At 44.6% G+C, this 25,940-nt stretch overlaps 1 protein-coding gene across 2 annotated transcripts; it reads left to right on the top strand.

Annotated features, from left to right (window-relative positions):
• LOC109901771 (sodium/potassium-transporting ATPase subunit alpha-3-like) lies at positions 1 to 25,255 on the top strand. 2 transcript variants are annotated; one of them, XM_031786576.1, is made up of 22 exons: positions 1 to 284; positions 417 to 510; positions 12,541 to 12,621; positions 13,103 to 13,162; positions 13,640 to 13,843; positions 14,197 to 14,310; positions 14,606 to 14,740; positions 14,853 to 14,970; positions 15,541 to 15,809; positions 16,491 to 16,689; positions 17,807 to 18,051; positions 18,202 to 18,394; positions 18,746 to 19,058; positions 19,314 to 19,464; positions 19,940 to 20,108; positions 20,477 to 20,631; positions 20,866 to 20,989; positions 21,330 to 21,475; positions 21,732 to 21,862; positions 21,995 to 22,096; positions 23,527 to 23,618; positions 23,773 to 25,255. In XM_031786576.1, exons 2-22 carry the CDS (start codon positions 505 to 507, stop codon positions 23,799 to 23,801), a joined length of 3,036 nt encoding a protein of 1,011 aa, XP_031642436.1. In that variant the 5' UTR covers positions 1 to 284; positions 417 to 504; the 3' UTR covers positions 23,802 to 25,255. The 2 variants fall into 2 exon arrangements, with proteins under 2 accessions (XP_031642436.1, XP_031642435.1); XM_031786575.1 differs by having other exon boundaries at positions 22 to 284; positions 12,502 to 12,621.
• The last annotated feature ends 685 nt before the right edge of the window (positions 25,256 to 25,940 follow it).

Raw genomic sequence — 25,940 nt, 5'->3', positions numbered from 1 at the left:
ACAATGGGGCGCTGCGATCGCTCACACCCACCGGCGCTTCTTCCATAGGCGGAGTGGTAGTGTGTAGAGAAGAGAGTACTGCGGCAGCCAACAGAGCCGCGGAGGGAGATCAAATCCTAAAAAACCGGAGCAGTGTGGCTTCTGAGTTTCACCGGTCTTTTACCGCAACTATCAGAGAGCAAGAGAAGGACCTGCATCCTCGCGTGATGCTCTGCTTGAGACCGCAACATTTCATTTGAAAGACGTTTAGGTGGAGGGGGAAAAGACAGTAACCTTTTTTGGAGGTTAGAGACAATCCGTTTATTTAATCATTTAACCCATTTGTTTTATAGAAATTTGCTTGACTAACGTCTTTGTCGCTTCCTTTCGTTTTTACCTGAATAACTGAATACAAATCTTTCTTACGTTTTTAAAAGGCAATACCATTTTGATATAATTCCACCTGAGGGGCTGACACCTCTCAAGCTTTGCATCACCTGAGGAGAGAAGCCTGACTGCGCCAACATGGGGGTAAGCCCGGCGTCTACCAACTTTATAACTGCCTTATGATGCATGAAAGTTATAAAATGCCTTGAAAACTGTTTAAAACCCCAGATGCTGACGGGGAAGGGCACCATACTGCAGTGTCATGTTTTTTCTCCTCTGGAAATATTTGAGTGACATTGACTCCAATGCGGATTTTTTTTTAGGCTATATAGTCTACGGTCTCATAGACTGCGACAAATTGATGTGACGAGTAGGCTAGAGCAGGCACAAAACAGCTCTCTGTCATTTCTACTGCAATTGTATGGTTTCAATTTGACAATGAAATGGTTACAATCTGCTGATGGAATGATTTAATGTAATTTACTGTCATTTGCTGCTGTTTCTTTTGCTTCTCATACGATATGGAACGAACAAATTAGTGATAACAATATGATTGAATTGTCTAATTCAGGGGTTTGTCATATGCATTAATATAGACTATAGGCTATATTAGGCATATCGTGACACGTTGTCTATAACCTTGCCATGGTAATCGGTTTATTCTGACAGCCGGCTATGGTGAGAGAGGGAGCGATAGAGAGAGGGGGAGAGAGAGAGATTGAGTTAGCGAGAGAGACCACTGCGTATAGGCTTCACTTGGCATGTCACTGAGGGATTTCAATGGGACACAATGTTCTGTTATTCACATCCGTTATTATTGGCCTGTATTTGATGACTTTAGAATACGTGGCTGTGTATTCGAATGGGTGCATGATTATTCACCCTATTGCCCATGTAAATTATCCTCGCATCATCGCGACCCAATTGTCTACTGCTTTAAATCTTCGATGGCGCATGTAACTTCTTCTTCGCAGCATTTGACGAAGAAGTAGTTACCTGAAAAACCTACCCTAGTCTACCAGGCTACTGAGGAGATTGCGTATGTCGGTATGGTATGCAATGCCTGAGCGCACTGCAGCTTCCGTTACCCATGCGTCATAATGCGGTTACCAGGAATAAGCGATTCACCAGCTTATTTCCCCTTTAATTTGTGACAATAGGGACTCGATAATCGTTGACAGTGAAAACACACGATAGATTGAAAAATATGTCCTGTGAATGCTGGGTGATGATACATTTGGGTCTGGATTTGTAAGTGAACACGAAGTTCTGAATCCCTCACTGCGTCAAATGGTGGATGCGGCCCGGTCCTGGCTGATATTTTTGAAAAACATCACGTCTCAATAAAAATATTGATTGTTCATAATAACACCAATATTTTCACTGTTTTGTAAAGCCAATAATAATTTGACTATGAATAGTTCTGTAGGAACATTTCGAGGTGATGCTGCGACTATCGCTATGGACTGTTGCGCAATTTCTGTCTCATAATTTATCTTGATTGTATGACAGTTTAAAATGTAATCCCCGACTCGGTTCTAGGGGTTGAAATAATTTGATGACACGATGCCACAAAATCCAAGTGGCTGATGAAGCTGGATCGCCCACGGTTACCGAACGTTATTGAAGAGACACCGACAGAATGATATCAGCTATCTCCATCTATGACCTGAGTGGGCCTTGGGGGCATTTCTCTCGGTCGAAGTCTGGTGTGGAGCGGCGAGAAATGAAGCAGTCGTTGGTGATAGGCTATTCATGAGGATGCGAGAATCATCTGTAGCACCAAGCACTGCGTCAAATGGGATGAGGTGGAAAAAGTGAACCACGAACCACTTCCGTGGCAAAGTTAGGCTACACTGTCTGATCTATGTGTGAATGAGACAGGGGGGGGGGGGGTCCTCATCCGGGGGCGCAAATAAAATATGTGTGTGACCTCTGATAATAATTGCATTTTCATATAATTGGAAGGAATATGTCCTTTACCTTAACCCATCTCACACCTATGATTCTTTGACAACATACAAGACATTCTGCCAAGTCGATCTGGCGCTTGACGCGCTATGCCATGCCATGACACTGCCAACTGTCCATCCTCAAGGCCGCCGGGCTGCGGCGTCAAAATGGGGGCGGTGCCTGTTGAGTGGAAATTCCCTTTAAAAAGCTGTGATTGGCAGACTCGGCGAGTTACGCAGAAAGGGATGCTTTAGCAAGCAAACACTGAGGCGTAGTGTCAGGGACACTGAAGACAGACAGCCTATTTAATTTGACACACCAGTTGTGAGCAATTGAGGTTGCTGATGTGTGTATAGTTGCTCTGGTGCAGTCAGGGATGGGGTAACCTAATGATGCTGAGAGAGGGGGGGGGGGGGAGGGAGTGAGTGAGTTAGAGAAATGGGAGAGGAGAGCAAGTGAAGATGGTTGCAGACATTTCACCTTCAGACATGTGAGCAAGAGAGAAAAGGAGATGGAGGGTGGGCGGGTGCAGGGTGAAGAAGGGAGGGGGATAAGATGAGTTGTGACTGATCTGTAGGTGCAGAGAGAGAGGGGGAGGGCTGTACCCTGTTGCGGGAGAATGACCTGAGCTCACATGGCCATGGCTCCTGTTTCCCCTGCTTGGGGATTGGTTACCACAGAGACAGGAGGCAGATGGGATGACAGGACAGGGGGAGGTATAGGTATTCATCCGCATGGGATACAGAGAGAGGTGATGGGGGATATCAGGGAGAGTTCACTGGACAGGGACTGAGGAGCATAGGGTTGCTCCCCCTGATATCCCCCATCACCTCTCTCATTGAAGGGAAGAAATGGAAGGGATATATAGTATAAAGGAAGGGCATATTGGTGTAGGTGGTGTGGGGATAAATCATTGCAGTGACACAGAGGTAGAGAGCTGTACGCTTGGCGATCTCCTTAGACTGGCCAGGTGTGTACAGGACGGGTATAGGAAAGGGTAAGGGTGTAGGTATTTAGGTAAGGCCTGCTTGGTCATGATGGGACAAGGTACACTCTTAGAAAAAAAAGGTTCCAAAAGGGTTCTTCGACAGTCCCTATAGGAGTTCCCTTTTTGTTTCCATGTAGAACCCTTTTTGGTTTCAGGTAGAACCATTTTGAGTTCCATGTACTACATGGAACCCAAATGGGTTCTACCTGGAACCAAAAAGGGTTCTTTAAAAGATTCTCCTATGGGGACAGCCAAGGAACCCCTTTAGGTTCTAGACAGACCCTTTTTTTTCTAATAGTGTAGATATAGCTGTGGTCCAGCCCAGAGTTTGGTGCAGAGTGCTAGTTCACTCCCCTCCTCACTGCATCTGCAGTCATTCGTGTCCCGCTGCTGAGTCTGGAGGGTTTGTGCAGTGCACTGTATATCCACCGAGCCGTCCTGGGCATCCTACTGATAGTCCATAATCAATATACTAGTGGGATATTCATGAGGGTTCTGTCCTTAAAGAGTCATTTGGAAGGACATGGTTTTGAATGTCAGTCTTCTAGCTTAGCTAGAAGGACCTACTTTAAGGGTAGGGTAATACGGTAGGGTATTATGTAAGTATATGGGGACTTTTTGGGAAATGTTGCATTATGGTTTTATTTGAATTTTGTTGACTCCCTTACCCTTCAAAGCATATTGGATTCCGTACTAAGGTCATGAGTTAGTCAAATAACATTAAACATTTAATCGATTGTAATGTAAGATAGGGCAGCCTGGTTGGTTAACGTTGCTGCAATGCTCGGGAAATGTTAAGTGGGGGTTTGCAGAGAGTGAGAAACAGAGGAGAGTTGGGTTCCCTGCCAACACAGACATTACTAATTCAGAATGTACTCCCAGCTTGTCTGTGTGTGTGTTGTGTGTGTGTTGTGTGCGCTTGCGAGTGTGTGTGTGTGTTTGTGTGTGTGTTGTGTGCACTTGCGAGTGTGTGTGTGTGTGTGTGTGTGTCTGTGTGTGTGTGTGTCTGTGTGTGTGTGTGTGTGTGTGTGTGTGTGTGTGTGCGTGTGTTTTCTTCCCCCTTTCATTATCAACTACGTACATTGAATAGGTCTCAGTTGAAAATATACAGAAAAGCTTAAATGTATTTATTGATCTCCATTCTGCCCGAATGATGTTTCCTTTCCCAGACCTGTGTCACAGGTAGCACGGTACGTCAGAGGCCAGAAGACTTTATAAGACCAGACAGTACACGGAGCAGGAGTTGCTATGTATCCTCTGTCACCGAGATCATCTGCATTCACACAGAATGTCCTCAGGAAACCCCTCATAGGAGAAAGACAGAGAGAATTTACCATACCAATCTAGACAACACCATTCTCACTGAGGAGCACACACACACACACACACACACACACATACTCACATCCACACACGTATATACCAGGGTTCCCGTTAGCCGGTAATAGCCGACTTTTGGCCGATAATGCTTTTTAGCCTATTCATCAATACCCGTCATGCTTATTGGTCTATAGGTTCATTTGCATAATTTAGTGGAATTAAATTGGTGTATTTTCGTTAGTCGTTTATCTGTCAGACAGTGCGAGAGCTGCTACTACAGATTCTCAAACAGCTCATTCGTTGCTGCTGGAGTGAAACGTGCTTTTATGAGCCCAATCATTGCATAACAATTCTAAATGCAATTGCATGTTAAAAACAGTTTTGATGGCCACGATTAAAAATAACTACTATTTTTACTTCTAAACTGGTAATTGAAGCGCTCTTCCCATTCGTCATTCAAGTGCATATAGGCAACAGTCTATGTCCTGCGTCACATTTTCCTAAAGAAAACTCTGACATACACTCACAATGGGCGAGACAAGAGACAAGGACACATGCAGACTCTAAACTGGAGCACAGCTGCCTGTCAGGATGAACAGATCAGGGGCTGGACAGATGGCCATGGGGGAAGGATGAAGGGATGAGGGTAGGACAGGAGGGGTAATGCCATAAGATGGGATTTTGTTTTGGTTTTGTTAGTTTTTTTGGAAGGGAACACAAATGATTTGTCCACGAGAGCTAAATTAGGATACAGAATGTTTGGTGTGTGTGTGTGTGTGTGTGTTCACATGCAAATAGATACACAGTGTATCATTTCTGCTATAAGAGGTCATGACCTCAGGGTCTGGCTGGAATTCCATACCTCTGAACATCAAAACAATTTAATAGAATTTAATATAACTTTATTTATTTACAGTGGTGTAAAGTACTTAAGAAAAAATACTTTAAAGTACTACTTAAGTCGTTTTTTTGGGGTATCTGTACTTTACTATAACAAACAAAAATATAAACGCAACTTGCAACAATTTCAACGATTTCAACGATTTTAATGAGTTACAGTTCATATAAGGAAATCAGTCAAGTTAAATAAATAAATTATTGGGTGGGCCAGGCCCAGCCAATCAGAAGGAGTTTTTACTTACAAAAGGGCTTTATTATATCAGCTGTCCGGGTGGCAGGTCTCAGATGATCCCGCAGGTGAAGAAGCCGGATGTAAAGGTCCTAGGCTGGCGTGGTTACACATTGTCTGCAGTTGTGAGGCCGGTTGGAGGTACTGCCAAATTTTCTAAAACAACATTTGAGACGGTTTATGCTAGAGAAATAAACATTACATTCTCTGGCAACAGGTGGACATTCCTGCAGTCAGCATGCCAATTGCACACTCCCTCAAAACTTGAGACATCTGTGGCATTGTGTTGTGTGACAAAACTGCACATTTTAGAGTGGTCACAAGGTGCACCTGTGTAATGATCATGCCGTTTAATCAGCTTCTTGATATGTCACAGCTGTCAGGTGGATGGAATATCTTGGCAAAGGAGAAATGCTCACTAACAGGGATGTAAACAAATTTGTGCACAAAAGTTGACAGAAATAAGCTTTTTGTGCGAATGGAAAATTTCTGGGATCTTTTATTTCAGCTCATGAAACATGGGACCAACACTTTACATGTTGCGTTTATATTTTTTTTCAGTATATTTATATTTTTGACAACTTTACATTTACTTCACTACATTCCAATTGGGTTGTATTCCACCACTGTTTATATATTTATTAAATTAAGAAAATCACCATTTGAGAAGAAGTTGAGAATCCAGAAATTAAAGTAACTGTCATTGTGACAAAAAGCAACACCAAATATTTTACAACCAAGACGTGTCTTGATATGAAACCATTTTTAGATATGCACCTTAGAGGCTGCTGCCCTATATGCATAGACTTGGAATCACTGGCCACTTTAATAATGGAACACTAGGCACTTAGGCACTAATCATGTTTAAATAATGTTTACATACTGTTTTACTCATCTCATATGTATATACTGTATTCTATTCTACTGTATTCTAGTCAATGTCACTCCAACATTGCTCCATCTAATATTTATATATTTCTTAATTCCATTCTTTCACTTTTAGATGTGTGTGTATTGTTGTGAATTGTTAGATACTGCTGTTGGAGCTAGGAACTAAACCATTTCTCTACACCCGCAATAACATCTGCTGAATACGTGTATGTGACTAATAACATTTGATTTGATTTTCCTGAAGGTCTTTTGCAGTGATTCCCCATTTCATTATCACTCTTTAATATGGAGAAGAAACTCTCTACTGGGAGTTAGCTAGGTAGAGTTACTGTATTTGGTGTACAATATAGTAGGCTAATCAAGACAAGAGCAATCAGTCTAGCTAATCCTATTAGCATGAGCCTCCAGGCCCAGCCACCTACCCAGATCATCCCCCCTACCCCTAGGCCATTCCCCCTGTGGCTACCTAGCCCTATACCCAAGGGCTGTTGGAACCAAATGTCCCTATCCAATCAAATCAAATCCAATTGTATTTGTCACATGCGCCGAATACAACAGGTGTAGACCTTACAGTGAAATGTTTACTTACAAGCCCTTAACCAACAATGCAGTTTATCCCCACCAATTTTGTGCACACATAATAGTATACAGTTCACACTAAGGCCTAGAGCAGTCATATTCAAACTGTTTCAGCAGGGATCACATTTTTTTCCGCCAAGAATTTGTTATGACCCCACCCCATCCCAACTCTAATAACACAACCTTAAAATCTGTCAATTTCGATTTTTACATCAACAAATCCCATTTAATACAGTGCATTTTCATCTCTTATCAAAACCAATAAATAGATACACTCAATTCAATCTTCTTTTTCAAATGATCTTTCTCAAGAACATTTGTATATAGTCCCATATAATAAACTGTACTCTTAATTGTTTGTTCCAATTGTAAAAAAAAATAATAATAATAATAATTTTGGCGATCCCACTACAGTTTCCCCGGGACAGCACTAAGGGTCACGACCCCAACATTGAAGAAAACTGGCATAGACAAAGATGCAAATAAGCACAGGCACGCACACAAACAGGCAAGCACACACGTAAGCACATGCCGAACAACACACACACAGACACACTGGTGGTAGGAGCTATAGGAGGACAGACTTATTGTAATGGATTGAATGGAACAGTGTCAAACAAATCAAAACGTATGAAAAACACCTTTGACTCCGTTCCATTAATTCCAATCCAGCCATTACAATGAGCCCGTCCTCCTGAAGCTCCCCCCACCAGCCTCCTCTGACGCACCCCCACCCCCACATGCAAGCTTGCCACAGGGCACAGCAGGACGGAATCGACATTTAACTGTCATCATCACTATCCTCCGCCCCCAAACCTTCCCCAATGGCTAGGATCCCTTCACAGCAGCCTATCAACAAGTAGTGTCACAGGCTGGCCTGATAGGCTTACAAGAGATAATCAAACTATATAGGGAATAGGGTGTCATTTGGGAACCAGTCAAGGTAATGATGTTTATGTCACTTCTTTTAGGATGTGTGTAGTATGGAGCCATCTATCTAACATCTTAGTCAATGCAAGCTTTTCACACAGTCAAACTGTTTTTCTGCAATAGTTACTATTTCCTCTTTGTTGATTCCCTAAAATGGAAACCCAAACGCTGCAACTTCGTCCTGCCTCTTGTGAAACCCCTCACCTCTCGTGCGTACCAGTAGGAGAGGCTGGGATGCCACACCTTATGCCCACGCAGGTCCATCACCATTAGGAGGCATGCCCAAGCCTGTGTGCCCTAGACAGACAGACTGGCATGCTCCTGAGGGATGGTATTGGCTACTGTGGTTCACTGAAAGGGTGGAAGTGTTCAACATATGAAACATGCCCCGTGTTCACTTCAGAACGAATGAGTCTGATTAATAACAGAGAAACCATTACATATAGGCCATTGTCTGTTCTAATATCTCTCCTAGTCTCCTATTCTTCCCTTCTCACCCTCTTCTCATACCCTTTCCCTTCTCTGTTCCTATTATTTTCTGCTCCCCCCCCGCCGCCCCCTCTCACTCGCCCTCTCTGTCTGCCGCAGTGCGTGTTCTCGCTGCGCAGACAGTCTGTAGCCACCTCGACAATGACTCACCTCTGCCTAGCTGTTGGCAGGCTTATAGCTTGCGCATATAAGGAAGTATCTCTTTCTTTCTTATAAAGATACACACACACATACAGTATGTGTTGGCTATTTCCGACAATGTCCAGTTACCTAGACATCAATTATTACTGAGCGATCAGATCAGGGGATCCTACAGAACAAGGCCACCGCCCACCACTAAGCCTTGGTCACCATGCCAACCTCCCTGGTAATGTGACCAGAACAGAACATTAGAACCAGACAAACCACAGCAGCATGACATCAGTAGAACCCGATGAACTCTGGCTCTTTTTTTTTTTTTTCCAAACACGGTGTACACACACCCAAGGATGTTCGACTTTCCTCTGCTAGATTAGCACGCTAGTAGCCTTAGCTTTCGGCTTCAAAGTTAATGTGTCTGTCTTCCTTGTTCCAGACAGTCTGTCTTCTACTTGAAAAGATGACAATGTGCGGAGGAGATGCGGTACTCTATACTGTGGTGTCTATCTGTTTGTAAGTCACCGACACCAGTTCCTCCAGTCTGTGTCTGTCAGTAGGTCCGTCTCTCTTTCCTTTGTCTGACTGTGTGAGAGCTAGTGGTTGTAATTTCAGCCTGCGGTCTCTGCTTTACATTTCACCTCCACAACAAATGCTTAGAAACAGACAGGCAAGCAGACAGACCGATAGATAGAGGGACAGATAGATGACATATACCATGTTGCATTGAACAATGAGGAACAAAACCACGCTCTCTAAATGTTTTGCCTTGTAACCTCGGCGATAGTCGTGACCTCGTCACCACAATGAAGAAATCTTGTGGGTAAAAGGAGCAGCTTGTGTTGTCCCATGCGTGTCAGGAAAGATTGAGTGGCATTAGCCCACACACACGTGCCTGCATGCACGTTAACACCCCTACCACACATACACACGCACGGTAAGGGGCCAACACCCGCTCTCTGGGTCTGCAGGTTATAAGGTCGCGACCCTGCCGGTGGGGTTGTTTGTTTTACAGTGTTATAGAACAATCTGTTAGAGTGGGATCCCAGTCACGCTGTCACTCACTGATATACACAGCCTGAGTCAACAGACAAAGAATAGTGGTCAATATCTAATTAGTGGTGTGAGAGAAGAGCTCTTCTCTCTCTCACCTCCCATTGCTGTCTCTCTTTCCATCTGCCCCCATCACGGCCTTTCTCTTTTTTCATTAATCTCTCTCTGTCCATCCCTCTCCTGTAATGCCTGTTTCACCCGTCTGCGCTCTTCCAGTGTTTGTATTAGCACTAAATTGTGTAAGTGTGTGTGTGTGATGAGCAGGTGTGCTGTCGGACCTAACAGTGTACTGTAAATGCGTTTCTATGGCCCACTCAGTGTTAGCCATCGAAAAAGCCTGCCTAGCTAGAAACTCCACACCTGTGTGTGCCTAACGCAGACCTGTTAGCTTATCTATAACATCTACCCCTACACTGTTTCTCAGACGATGCTTATATCGATGCCAACCAGAGTATTTCATTTGCATGTTGTATTGAAGTACACACACACACACGCACACACACTCACACACACACACACACACACACGGGCAGGCCAATCTCAAAGGGTTTGAGTAGCAGTATTCTATCGGTCTCTCCTTTGTTCTGCATTCGGCTCGCTAGGCCTGTCTGGTCTTGTTGCAGCAAGAGTTCACTCACATTCTCGGATAATGACATCCACATGCGCATGTGGGAAGGCTGATTTTGTACATTTTGTAGTCATATTGTGTGTTGTTGTGTTTGGTCGAATGTTTGAACCAATCTTTTCAGGGTTAGTTTGTGTTCAAGGGAGACTCTAGTGTCTTCCAGTATTACTTCTGTAAATCAGGGGCAGAGTGGAGAGCTGCAGTGCTCACTATAAATCCTCCTCAAACCTTTCGGACCACAATGAACCGCTTAAGACTGGTCTCTTTTGCAAGTGGAAGATTCAAGACCGAAATTTCTCAACTCAACTGGCATTAAGCACTGGGACTTTCAGTGGCAAGTTTCCTCACCCATTCATGGCGTTGTACTTAGTCAGTCAAGTGTGTTTATCAGGGTGTGGGAGCCTAGGTAATGTGTGTTTAGCTTGGAAAATAGGCCATTTATTTGGTTTGTGATGGACCAGGGCAATAATAAAAACTAGACTTGAATGTGTATTCACCCATTATTATTCAGAATAAACTAACAGGGTGGGGGCCATCATATCCAAAGGGGGCCAGTGTAGGTGCAGGCTTTTGTTCCAACCAAGCAGTAACACAGTTGAAACCCAGTCAAACCAAAGCAGTGTGTGGCGAGTGGCAAGTGTCGCAGGGGTCTAAGGCACTTGACCTCAGTGCAATAGGTGACACTGCGGTCCCTGGTTCGAATCCAGGCTGCGTCACATCCGGACGGGATTGGGAGTCCCATAGGGTAGTGCACAATTGGCCCAGTGTCGTCCATAGGCTGTCATTGTAAATAAGAACTTGTTCTGAGTTTCCTAGTTTCCTAGTTAAAGAAAAAATGAGCTGTAGACTGAGCATGTTATCTTGACATTAGCCACCAGGGGTCTTCCTCTGTGTTTCTTTGTACAGTCACTTGATGATGATGCTACAACCAACAAAAGTCACCATATTGTCAGAATTGATGATAAAGTGTGAGTTACATGTTCTTGGTGTGGTAAGATACAGACCGGTAACCGTTTGGACTCTGTGGTCCTTTAACCCTTCTGGTCCTTTATTACATCACTGATTGTATTGATCCTGCAGCAAGGTCAGTTTCCTTGATGAGTTGGCTGTGTCAATGAGCGGCTTTTCCACTAGGACCCATAGAACCCTCCTGGAAGCCATTTTGTCTATCTCTCTCTCTCATTCTGTCAACCGAGGGACTCTGGTCAGGGGCTTCTGTATTGATTTGATTTGAGCATCAGTTAGTGTAAATCGGAAATTGAGCTAATGCAACACTTTGAGCTCCCTAGAAGAGAGACGTGTGTGTGTGTGCGCTTGTGTGTCTGCAAAACTGTTTCATATTCAACACATCACAGTCACATTGATGTATCCAATCTAACTGAATTGATATGAATCTAATCTAGGGGCTCCCGAGTGGCGCAGCGGTCTAAGGCACTGCATTTCAGTGCTAGAGGCGTCACCACAGACACTCTGGTTCGATTCCAGGCTGTATCACAACCGGCTGTGATTGGGAGTCCCATAGAGAGGCGTACAATTGGCCCAGCATCACCCGGGTTTGGCCGGTGTAGACCGTCATTGTAAATAATAATTTGTTCTTAACTGATTTGCCTAGTTAAATCAAATAAATAATTAGAGGGGTTTTGAGGAATGAGATATTTCACTGTGTCTGCACTCTGTTTCTCTTTCCGGGCCTCTGTGCCCCACCAGCTAGTGTGTGCGCGCGTGTGCGTGCGCGTGTGTGGAGAACATACAGTAGTCTGGTGACAGTTCACATAAATGACAAATGAAGCAGGTGGCCAGTGGATACAAACTGTGAGAGCGGGTTCCGAGAGGAGACAGACACTGCAGTAAAGCCAGACGGCTGTTTGATCCTTCTGTCTGTGATCTCTGTGAAGATCAAATGGGTATCAGAGAAAAAATAATGAAGTCCCTCTCCCCGTCTGTTGTGTCTGGTGCTTTAACCATGTTTCTATTTAAATAATAATGAAAGTATCCCCCCCCCTAATCCCTTCCCCCCTCTCTTACTGTCCCCCCCCCGCCCAGTATGGGCGGTCGGACAGTTACCGCGTTGCTACCACGCAGGATAAAGATGGCAAATCTTCTCCCAGCAAGAAGAACAAGAAGGGGAAGGACATGGATGAACTCAAGAAAGAAGTACCGATTGTAAGTGACTGGCACACAGTGGCGCACACTCTGCCCTGCTCAAGGGGTGTGCTGGGCACCCCCATAACTATTATTGAAATACTAACATATGCCTCTCCATAAGTTAGAGTATGAATATCTAACCATTTCAGGGTACCCCCCCAAGAGTCAATGTGTAACTGGAACGCACAAACTCTAAATAGTTTGGAGAAAAACTTTAAACCAAATTCTCCTAGTTTGTTTTAAATTCATTGTTGTGATATTTGTGGCATATTCTCAATTTTTCTCTGTGTCTCTCTCCCACACAAATACACCTACACACACTCTCTCTCTCGCTCTCTCTCTCTCTCTTCTCTCTCTCTCTCTCTCTCTCTCTCTCTCTCTCTCTCTCTCCCTCTTTATCTCTCTCTCTCTCTCTTCCTCCCTATGCTCTCTCTCTCTCTCTTCCTCCCTATGCTCTCTCTCTCTCTCTCTCTCTCCCCCCTCCCTCTCTACCTTTCAGACGGAACACAAGATGTCCATAGAGGAGTGTTGCAGGAAGTTCAACACCGACATTGTTCAGGTGAGTCCTCCTCCTGCACTGTACCATAGAGGTCTATCTATGTAATACCACAGAGATACTAGAGTCATCACTGAGTCCTGCTGCGTCACTAACAGAGCTGCTACTAGGCCACTAGATGGTGGTATTTTACATTCACTCATGCCACACGGTCGGTGTATTTGAGGGGATCAGTTTGAGCAACGTTTTAATGCATTCTGAGACATCTCAAGCCCCCTTATAAAGTCTCAATTCTAATCTTATAATGATCCTTACTAAGTTACAGCCTTTTTTGAGTCAGTTGAAAACGTTCTACGTAAAATACACAACACGTTTTAATCCTCATTATAATATTGTAAAGACGTGCTTATACGTAGTCACAAAGCATTCAACCTGCAGGCTTATAATTACATATTAAATTTAATGGATTTTTATGTCGTCACCCCTAATTTCAACACATTCAGTTCTAGGTTTAACCCACCCCACTCTCTCCCCACCCAGGGTCTGACCAACGCCAAGGCGGCTGAGTTTCTGATCAGGGACGGTCCCAATTGCCTCACCCCTCCCCCGACCACCCCCGAGTGGATCAAGTTCTGTCGCCAGCTATTCGGTGGCTTCTCCATCCTGCTGTGGACCGGCGCCATCCTTTGTTTCCTGGCCTACGCCATCCAGGCCGCCACCGAGGACGAGCCGGCAGGAGACAACGTGAGTCACACACAAGCACACCCACGCACACACGCATGCACCCAAACACTAAACGTAAACACAGCCACAGAATAAGGGACAGTTTGAGCCACACACAGCTGAATCACACATACCTAAGTTGACCAAACCTCACACACACTGCCAGCAGCGCCAGTCCCAAGCCTTAATTCTAACATACACCCAAATGGCTAATGTACTTGCACCTTTTTCTATTTTTGCATGATCATCTAGTCTAGTGACTATTACCGCGGTGGTCTGTGTTCAGTTTGAAGCTAAATACTCCTGTTATGCGTTGACCTGCAGTGTACACAGTGTGACAATGGGATTTCCTGTCTCTCTCTCTCTCTCCTCAGTTGTACCTGGGTATCGTGCTCTCTGTTGTCGTCGTGGTCACCGGATGCTTCTCCTACTTCCAGGAGGCCAAGAGCTCCAAAATCATGGAGTCCTTCAAGAACATGGTGCCCCAGGTAAACACGTGTGTGTGTGTGTGTGTGTGTGTGTGTGTGTGTGTGTGTGTGTGTGTGTGTGTGTGTGTGTGTGTGTGTGTGTGTGTGTGTGTGTGTGTGTGTGTGTGTGGGTGGGTGGGTGGGTGGGTGGGTGGGTGGGTGGGTGGGTGGGTGGGTGGGTGTGTGTGTGTGTGAAATGTAGACCCTATGCTACGAAGTCACACAATGGCAGTCTAATTCCCCCAGTGATGTGTGTGTGTGAATAAATGAATGCGTGTATGGACTATCTAACCCTCCTTCTGTGTTCTCCCTGTAGCAAGCGCTGGTGATCCGTGAGGGCGAGAAGATGACGATCAACGCTGAGGAGGTGGTGGCAGGAGACCTGGTGGAGGTGAAGGGAGGAGACAGGATCCCCGCCGACCTCAGAGTCGTCTCTGCTCACGGCTGCAAGGTACCATACACTCACACACACACACATACATAGTTCATATATTACACACTCACACAGCTACACATTTTACATAACATTTTTTGTCCTTCTTGGTTTTGTCCTTCTCCTATAGGTGGATAACTCCTCCCTGACTGGTGAATCAGAACCCCAGAGCAGGTCACCTGACTGTACCCATGACAACCCCCTGGAGACCCGCAATGTCGCTTTCTTCTCTACCAATTGCGTTGAAGGTAACCGTAGAAACGGCTAACTCACAGACAAACAGACAGACACATCAGCTGTTCTGTCCCCGACAAGTCTCCTATCCTCTTTTCTCTATTCCTGCGTGTCAGACTCGGCATATCAAATTCAGTCAACAGGGTCCTACTGCAGTATTGGATGCTGCACCCCAGCAGCACTAAGGCTTGCTAAGCTTTTGACTGGTTCAGCTAAGCTGATTCAAACGTAATATTATACCATAGAGCTGCTGTTGACACAGAAGTTACCCACATAAGCGTACAAGAGTTCCCGCCTTAGTTCTCTTCTCTCATTTCAACCTCTATTTTCCTGAATTAATATTCCCTCTCTCTCTCTCTTTCTCTCTCTCTCGCTCTCGCTCTCTCTCTCTCTCTCTCTCTCTCTCTCTCTCTCTCTCTCTCTCTCTCTCTCTCTCTCTCTCTCTCTCTCTCTCTCTCTCTCTCTCTCTCTCTCTCCCTCTCTCTCTTTCTCTCTCCCTCTCTCTCTCTCTCTCTCTCTCTCTCTCTCTCTCTCTCTCTCTCTCTCTCTCTCTCTCTCTCTCTCTCTCTCTCTCTCCCTCTCAGGTACGGCGCGTGGCATTGTGGTGTGTACCGGCGACCGTACCGTCATGGGCCGTATTGCCACTCTCACCTCCGGTCTGGAGTCGGGCAAGACCCCCATCGCCAAGGAGATCGAGCACTTCATCCACCTGATCACAGGCGTGGCTGTGTTCCTGGGCATCACCTTCTTCATCCTGGCCGTCTGCCTGGGATACACCTGGCTGGAGGCCGTCATCTTCCTCATCGGCATCATTGTGGCCAATGTCCCTGAGGGCTTACTGGCTACTGTCACTGTGAGTGACCATGGTCCCCTCTCCATCTGACCCTTCCCCTCTATGGCTGTTTCTCTCTGAAACTCGACTGAACCTCATACCTGACCTCTAGACTTCAGATTCTAGTGGTCCTCCTCAGTTTAGTTGGTAGAGCACGGCGCTTGCAATGCAAAGATAGTGGGTTTGACTCCCGGGGACAGCCATACGTAACATCTATGCACTCATGGCTGTAAGTCGCTTTGGATAAAAGCATCTGCTAAATATCATGTATTATACACGGTGCATTCAGAAAGTATTCAGAAACCTTTACCTTTTTCCCCTCATCAATCTACACACAATACCTCACAATGACAAAGCAAAAGCAGGTTTTTAGAATTTTTTGCAAATATATACAAAATAAAGGACTGAAATGTCACATTTGCATACTGTAAATGAGATTCATTCTAGATCAACTAGACTGTAGATTTAGACCAACTAGACAGCGAACTACACAATTAATATAATAAGACATTGATTGAGACTAGATCCAGACCAATGATAGCTCTACAGAAATACATTATAGATCTCCAGACCAACTAGACAGCTGAAGAAGCACACTCATTTTCTCCAGAATAAGGACCCTTTCTAGTTTGTTCGTACCAGTACGCTCCTTCATTCTGGCTCCTGGATAACCCCTGTCTTTCATCTGTCTCTGTGCTCTAGGTGTGTCTGACTCTGACTGCCAAGCGTATGGCTAAGAAGAACTGCCTGGTCAAGAATCTGGAAGCTGTGGAGACCCTAGGCTCCACCTCCACCATCTGCTCCGACAAGACTGGCACACTGACCCAGAACAGGATGACTGTGGCCCACATGTGGTTCGACAACCAGATCCACGAGGCTGACACCACAGAGGACCAGTCTGGTAAGAGGAGATCAGGAGGGTTAGGGTTGGAGTTAGTGTTAGATATAATGTTAGGGCCCAGACACACCAATAGCGTTTTCTGGCCAAGAGTACTTAGCACCTCTGAACATAATTTGAGAAATAATTTTACAAGTAGAACCGAGGGTGAAAAATGTTGGCGCACTGAAAGATTGGCTGGCGAATGTTAGATCCACATTCAGTGTGATGTGCGCTAGCATTTAGAGATAGAGTTCATGTAAGAGTTAATGTAAGAGTTAATGTAAGAGTTAGTGTTAGAGTTAGTGTTAGAGTTAGTTTTAGAGTTAATGTTAGTTAGTGTTAGAGTTAATGCTAGAGTTAGTGTTAGAGTTAATGCTAGATTTAGAGTTAGAGTTAGTGTTAGAGTTAATGCTAGATTTAGAGTTAGAGTTAGTGTTAGAGTTAGTGTTAGAGTTAGTGTTAGAGTTAGTGTTAGAGTTAGTGTTAGAGTTAGTGTTAGAGTTAGTTTTAGAGTTAATGTTAGTTAGTGTTAGAGTTAATGTTAGAGTTAGTGTTAGAGTTTATGCTAGATTTAGAGTTAGAGTTAGTGTTAGAGTTAATGCTAGATTTAGAGTTAGAGTTAGTGTTAGAGTTAATGTTAGAGTTAGTGTTAGAGTTAGTGTTAGAGTTAGTTTTAGAGTTAATGTTAGTTAGTGTTAGAGTTAGTGTTAGAGTTAATGTTGGTGTTAATGTTAGAGTTAATGTTAGAGTTAGTTTTAGAGTTAATGTTAGAGTTTGTGTTAGAGTTAATATTATAGTTAGTGTTAGAGTTTGCGTTTTGGTTGGAGTTAGTTTTGAAGTTAATGTTAGAGTTAGTGTTAGAGTTAATGTTAGAGTTAGTGTTAGAGTTAGTATTAGAGTTATTGTTTTGGTTGGAGTTAGTGTTAGAGCTGGAGTTTGGGCTGGATGTTGGTGTTAGGGTTCAAGTTTGGGTCACAGTCACATTTAGAGACAATTTTAAGTATAGGAATCCCTCTTGATTTTAAGTAGTTCATTAACCTATGTATTCACATGGTAGTTACACAGACAAGTACAGTTTAATTACAGGCTAGGAATTGATATTGTTTTATCATCTCTAATCGGCCACCTCTCTCTCCAGGTGCCTCCTTCGACAAGACCTCAGCCTCATGGGCTGCCTTGGCTCGCGTCGCAGCTCTCTGCAACCGCGCCGTGTTCAAAGCCGGCCAGGACCAACTGCCCATCCTGAAGAGGGACACCGCTGGTGATGCCTCCGAGTCTGCCCTGCTCAAGTGTATCGAGCTGTCCTGTGGCTCTGTCAAACAAATAAGGGAGAAGAACAAGAAGGTGGCCGAGATCCCATTCAACTCCACCAACAAGTACCAGGTACGTAACACACACGTGTGCACACGCACAAACACAACAACACTCAAATGGATTGGTTTCTAACACCGTGACCGTGTCCGATCTCACCTCTCCCCCTTCTTCCCACCTATTTCTCTCTCTCTCCCCTACCATGCTCAACCAACCCCACAGCTCTCAGTTCACGAGACAGAGGATCCCAATGACAACCGCTACCTGCTGGTGATGAAGGGAGCCCCAGAGAGGATCCTGGACCGCTGCACCACCATCATCATCCAGGGCAAGGAGCAGCCCATGGACGAGGAGATGAAGGAATCCTTCCAGAACGCCTACATGGAGCTGGGAGGACTGGGAGAGAGAGTACTCGGTGAGACAGGGAGAGTGAGGAAGAGGTGGTGGTGGTGGTGGTGGGGGGGGGGGGGGGGGGTGAGAGAGATAGAGTGTATGTGGAGGGAAAGGATGTGAAGAAGGAAGAGAAAGAAATGGGCCTTCCAAAATGCATAAGAGGAGTGGGGAGGGTTATTAGAGGGAGGGGGAGAGAGAGAGGAAGAGGCAGGAGGAAGAGGGAAGGGGGGAAGGTCAGGATGTTGGTTCATGGAGAATGGGTCAAATGTACCGTATCTAATGATGAACAGAAGTGAGAGCTGAAGGATTGACTGATTTAGTAGAGAATGAGTAGAACAGGTAAATAAAGCTAGCACCTCTTGTCATTCCCCAGGTTTCTGCCACCTGCTAATGCCAGAGGACCAGTACCCCAAGGGCTTTGCCTTCGACTGTGATGACGTTAACTTCACCACAGAGAGCCTGTGCTTCGTGGGCCTCATGTCCATGATTGACCCTCCCCGTGCCGCCGTGCCCGACGCTGTGGGAAAATGCCGTTCGGCTGGCATCAAAGTCATCATGGTGACAGGTGATCATCCAATCACTGCCAAGGCCATCGCTAAGGGCGTGGGCATCATCTCCGAGGGCAACGAGACAGTGGAGGACATCGCCTCTCGCCTCAATATCCCTGTCAGCCAGGTCAACCCAAGGTGAGAAACATGAGACACACACACGCGCACGCACCCACACACGCACCCATACACGCACACACACACACATACACACATACACACATACACACACACACACACACACACACACAGTACATCATTTCACAATGACGGTGAGGCCACACAGGATCCTGTTCTGCTAATTCATTGCTCTCGTTCATTTTCACTCTCATGTCACTTTCGCCCTGCCTCTGTGGATCCAAGCTAGCTATTCTAATGTGTGTGTGTCTCCAGGGACGCCAAGGCTTGTGTGATCCATGGTACAGACCTGAAGGAATTGTCTCAGGATCAGATGGACGACATCCTTAGAAACCACACTGAGATTGTGTTTGCCAGGACCTCCCCCCAGCAGAAACTCATCATCGTAGAGGGCTGCCAGCGACTGGTGAGACACACACACACGCACGCACGCACACACACACACACACACACACACACACACACACACACACACACACACACACACACACACACACACACACACACACACACACACACACACACACACACGCACACACACACACACACACACAAACAGAAAGACACACACCACCTGAATCCATCACCCGATCAATAAAAGTGAACGTGCTTTCCACAACTACACTAATACTACACTAATATAAGTCTGGAAACAGAGTTGGGGTTCATTCCATTTTCAGTTCAGGGAGATTGTTGACATTCTATTCATGCATTTGAAAATGAATTGATTGAATTGAACAGGGAATTGACCCCATCACTTCCCCCAAGTTTTGGTACAATAGTGACTTTCTATGGGCCATGGTCAAAAGCACTACTAAAGTGCACTATAAAGGGAATTGGGTGCTACTTGGGACACAAGCTAACTCTTCTGTCGCTCCCAGGGTGCCATCGTGGCTGTGACAGGTGACGGTGTAAATGACTCTCCTGCCCTGAAGAAGGCTGACATCGGCGTTGCCATGGGAATCTCCGGCTCTGACGTATCCAAGCAGGCCGCTGACATGATCCTGCTGGACGACAACTTTGCCTCCATCGTCACCGGAGTGGAAGAGGGTGAGAAATAGGGAGAGAGAGGAGAAATGATGGAAAGAGTAGAAGGGCATGTGAGAGGGAGAAGTGGACAAAAGGTAAAAGAGGCCAGAAAAGGAGAAGAGAGGAGGGACGGGTAATATGAGCCTGTATTTTTCAAGCATCTCAGAGTAGGTGCTGATCGCAAATCAGTTTGGACTTTTTAGATCAGAGTGAATAAGATCACATGGACAAGAGGGGCCTGATCCTCAATCAGCCCTCCTACTCTGAGACACTTTATGAATAAGGGCAGACCCTGATCCAACCTTGAGTGACCTTCGCTCAATTCTACATAGGTTAGAGGTCAGAGTTCAGTGTGTGACCTCTGTGTGTGTCCTCCTATCTCCCTGCAGGTCGTCTGATCTTTGATAACCTGAAGAAGTCCATTGCCTACACCCTGACCAGTAACATCCCTGAGATCACACCCTTCCTCCTCTTCATCATCGTCAACATCCCCCTACCACTGGGAACCATCACCATCCTCTGTATCGACCTGGGAACTGACATGGTAAGGCACACACACACACACACATAACACACACATGCGGCACCCACACACACACACACACACACATGGCACACAGACACACGGCAGAAAGCTCTGAAAATTCAAAAATGTGCATCGTTGACAAAAATGGCACACGTAAACTTGATATGCCCTATCTCACAGTGGAGCAATCATTCAAAATATTTGTTTCTCATACAAACTCACATCTGTGACCTGTGACCCCCCCTCCCCCAGGTGCCCGCCATCTCCCTGGCCTATGAGGCAGCCGAGAGTGACATCATGAAGCGTCAGCCCAGGAACCCCACCAGAGACAAGCTGGTGAACGAGAGGCTCATCAGCATCGCATACGGACAAATCGGTGGGTCCCCATTAGCTCCTCTACCTGGTTGGGGCCATAACGACAGTGCATATGTAGCTGGACATGTTATCATAACCCACAGCCAGATACTCAATACTTCCCCATGAAGTCCTTGAGTAATACTCTGTGGACAGTATGATTGATTAGTCTTCGACCACCCTGTGGTAGAATCTGACAGACTGATGAGTGCTTCGATGCTTATAGATCCTAAATCTATGGCTAGTGGATTATAGTTCACGAGTCTATATGACAAGTCAATGGCTTCTCCTTGTGGGATCCGGTAACATCATTTCCAGAGTGAACATGTGTTAACGCTTTGTGTCTATGTCTGTGTGTGAAGGTATGATCCAGGCTCTGGGAGGTTTCTTCTCCTACTTTGTGATCTTGGCTGAGAATGGCTTCCTACCCTCAATTCTTGTGGGTATCAGGCTCAACTGGGACGACCGCGCTTGCAATGACCTGGAAGACAGCTATGGCCAGCAATGGGTAGGTACACGCTACAATTCCAGGGCAAAATAAGTATTCAAAACATAGCAATACAGTATATTACAAGTATATCTGCAAATTCATTGTTTACACTATTTCACCATATTTGATCAGATTCTATAAATAAATATTCCCTGACCAAGATGGCTGTCCTTTTAGTCACATCGCCGGGATGCCAATGTCCATTCTATTGTTCTATTTCATTCTGTGATTCAAATACTGTGTGTCTCTCCCTTTCTCCTCTCTGTGTGTGTAGACATATGAACAGAGGAAGATCGTGGAGTTCACGTGTCACACAGCCTTCTTCGTCAGTATCGTGGTGGTACAGTGGGCTGATGTCATTGTCTGCAAGACCAGGCGTAACTCTGTCTTCCAGCAGGGCATGAAGTAAGTCTGTCTGCCTGTCTGCCTGTCTGTTTCTGTCTCTCTTTCCCTGTCTGTCTTGTTTCTGTCTGTCTGTCCGTCCGTTTGTTATATGTATTCTCATTCTCATGTCTCTCTGCACTACTCTCCTCTTAGGAACAAGATCCTGATCTTTGGCCTGTTTGAGGAGACAGCTCTGGCTGCCTTCCTATCCTACACCCCAGGCATGGACGTGGCACTCAGGATGTTCCCCCTAAAGTGAGTAGAGTAAACCCTAGAAATATACAGAAATACATCTACACATGTAAATAGACATACTGTAGACATACATCTACACAAACAGATAGACATACATCTACACAAACCGATAGACATACATCTACACAAACAGATAGACATACATCTACACAAACAGATAGACATACATCTACACAAACAGATAGACATACATCTACACAAACAGATAGACATACATCTACACAAACCGATAGACATACATCTACACAAACAGATAGACATACTGTAGACATACATCTACACAAACAGATAGACATACATCTACACAAACAGATAGACATACATCTACACAAACAGATAGACATACATCTACACAAACAGATAGACATACATCTACACAAACAGATAGACATACATCTACACAAACAGATAGACATACATCTACACAAACAGATAGACATACATCTACACAAACAGATAGACATACATCTACACAAACAGATAGACATACATCTACACAAACAGATAGACATACATCTACACAAACCGATAGACATACATCTACACAAACAGATAGACATACATCTACACAAACAGATAGACATACATCTACACAAACAGATAGACATACATCTACACAAACAGATAGACATACATCTACACAAACCGATAGACATACATCTACACAAACAGATAGACATACATCTACACAAACAGATAGACATACATCTACACAAACAGATAGACATACATCTACACAAACAGATAGACATACATCTACACAAACCGATAGACATACATCTACACAAACAGATAGACATACATCTACACAAACAGATAGACATACATCTACACAAACAGATAGACATACATCTACACAAACAGATAGACATACATCTACACAAACAGATAGACATACATCTACACAAACAGATAGACATACATCTACACAAACCGATAGACATACATCTACACAAACAGATAGACATACATCTACACAAACAGATAGACATACATCTACACAAACAGATAGACATACATCTACACAAACCGATAGACATACATCTACACAAACAGATAGACATACATCTACACAAACAGATAGACATACATCTACACAAACAGATAGACATACTGTAGACATACATCTACACAAACAGATAGACATACATCTACACAAACAGATAGACATACATCTACACAAACCGATAGACATACATCTACACAAACAGATAGACATACATCTACACAAACAGATAGACATACATCTACACAAACAGATAGACATAGACGTATACCTACACAAACCAAACAGATACACATACACACATACTGTACACACACCTCCACTGACAACTTGTGGGGTCCTTTTATTGATCTCCTGTCTGCCATGTTGTGTGTTTCTTATCCTCTGCTCTCTCTCTCTCTCTCTCCTTCCTTCCTTCCTCCAGGCCCAGCTGGTGGTTCTGTGCGGTCCCCTACAGTGTCCTCATTTTTGTGTATGATGAGATCCGAAAACTGCTCATCCGTAGGAACCCAGGAGGTAAATGGCTGTCTCTTTCTCTACGTATAACATTTAGGCCCAAATCCTAACATGAGATTTGCATTTGTAACTTCACGCCAATCTTTAATTGACACAAAAACAGGAAAACTCTCTGACGCCTCTCTTTCGCTTCCCCTCCCCTCTCCTCCTACAGGTTGGGTGGAAAGGGAGACATACTATTGAGCGATGGAAACCGTCTTTACTCATACCCCTACATTTTCCATTTGTTTCTCCCCCCCTTCATTCCATCCCTGGCAAGACACATCTTCAGATGCCCCACCCCGTAAAAGACAACGACCGCTTCAAAGCAATTTTCATCACAACTGCCCCAAAGATTAAAAACAGCAAAGCACCTTTACGACTTTCGACATCAACCCCCCCTCTCCATCTCCTATGATACTCTTTGCATGTGTTCTCTCACTGCTGTGTACATAAACCAATATATCTACCAAACGGCAGCTGCATATTGTGTATGTAGATTTGAATGAGCTATGATCTTAAAGGGAGTGTCGACGCTCGGCAAAAAAAGGGCCATACCACTCCTTCCTCCCTTCCCTTTCTCCCCCTCCCCCCCCCTCTATACCTCTGTTCCTCTCTCTCTTCCTCCTCCTGCGACCCTTTGCTCGCCCTCCGGTCATACACAGACATACAGATCACGAGCGAGATCCCACAGCTGACACCAATCGAGCCGTCCCCTCTCGCCCTCTCCTTTCTCCAGGAGGAAGAGCGGATGTCTTTCTCACTCCGACCATTTTCCTCAACAGTGTTGTTGTTTTTTTTTATAATATGGGGTGGGGGTTCAATGGTTTTACTTGTTTTTTATTTATTTATATAAAGGGAGGGGAGTGTGTGAGAGCTGCTTTCCCTCATTTAGGCATAACAAAGCACACCCCGTCATGGCGTCCCCGGTCCCCCTTTCTGTCTCTCACAACCTCCTCTCCCCTCTACTCCCTGTTTGTCTACGTTTGTGTGCACTGTGTGAACCATTGTCCTTGTTAAATACTACAGTACACAACCCAGTTGGAAAATACAACTCAATCTTTCTGTGTGTTCTAGGAAAACTATATAATTCTATACCGATTTAAAGAAATAAAAATGATATGTTGAAAATAAAACATCTCAAGATATACATTCAATGAAAAAGAACATCGGCGACATTGTTGAGCGTGTTATGGGAAAAGAGGAAAGATCACTCTGTTTCCTTGTTTTGTATGGTTTCCAATCATTTTTTCGCCGGGTTTTCAGAAAGCCGATGCAAAAATGTAACAAAAAAAAAACCCACAAAAAACAACAGCGACAAGGTTGTGTTTTATTATTAAAACATGCGAGACAGAAACTATGACGTCCATATTCCTGCTACCACTTCTGACGTGCCGGTGCAATGTGGTGTGATTATTTGGTGTGAGATGATGAGTCCATGTTCCTGGAGTCCGGTCCAGTCTAGGTGACACAGTCCAGGGATTGAGTTCCGTGTGAATGTCTGCATTGGAGACCAGCAGAGAAACAGCCATTTCAGGCTGGGTCTTACTCAGAGGGCTGTAGGGGGTTGAGACTACAGAGGAAGTAAAAAACAGTCTGTGTGTGAAAGAATATGAAACCAACACCAATAAAACATCTAGAACATTTAATACAACCTAGCACTGTCTGTGTGTCTTTGTCTCTCCCTGCCTTCGACTCGCTACACTGACTTTCAGCTTCCTTTCCCCCTCTTTTCTCATTGTCAGTCTGATACTACATGGCTTAAATGCTAAATGTAGGCCTGAATCGATGAAATGTTGTAGGACGATCAGTAAATGATCTTTTTGTCTTCACCTGGACAACACCTGGGGTTGTGTATACACAATGAAATATCTGTAAGAGAATAAGTGATTGCTGCTGTATCTAGTGTTTTACTGTGTTCCCGTGTTGTATCTATCTATAGTGTTGAGGTACATATTGGCAGAGCGCTAGGATGCCATCTAATGATGAGAATCACATCAGGTTACACTGCAACATATACAGCTGATAAAAGACTGTGAGTTAGCAAGAGCCCAGGGTAATGCACCAAACGACCAAATCAGGTATACATTTTGGCGTTGATGTTAAACCCTAAAAGAAAACTACAAACAGAAGAAAGGCAGTAGTCCTTCCCAGACAACTGATATTCCGCATTAGTAAAACAGATTTATACAATTTTCTGCGAGTAAAGAATATCAAGTCATCTTCATTTTACATTTCTGAAGCTTTGTTAGTCTTGCCTTGTGTTCAGTACCTACTGGTAACAGGAGTACAGATACAGTATGGGCCAGTTTCCCAGACTGAGATTAAACCTAATCCTGGACT

Source organism: Oncorhynchus kisutch, linkage group LG13 (genome assembly GCF_002021735.2).
Source record: "Oncorhynchus kisutch isolate 150728-3 linkage group LG13, Okis_V2, whole genome shotgun sequence".
Lineage (NCBI taxonomy): Eukaryota > Metazoa > Chordata > Actinopteri > Salmoniformes > Salmonidae > Oncorhynchus > Oncorhynchus kisutch.
Note: the sequence above shows the minus strand (reverse complement) of the source record. Positions and strands in the feature narration are given on the sequence as shown.

What these genes read in the sequence shown, in the direction of transcription:
- LOC109901771 (XM_031786575.1), top strand. An exon ending in TCTCTGCTCACGGCTGCAAG is followed by an intron (nt 14,741 to 14,852) that starts GTACCATACACT and finishes CTTCTCCTATAG; the next exon opens with GTGGATAACTCCTCCCTGAC. An exon ending in CATCCGTAGGAACCCAGGAG is followed by an intron (nt 23,619 to 23,772) that starts GTAAATGGCTGT and finishes CTCCTCCTACAG; the next exon opens with GTTGGGTGGAAAGGGAGACA.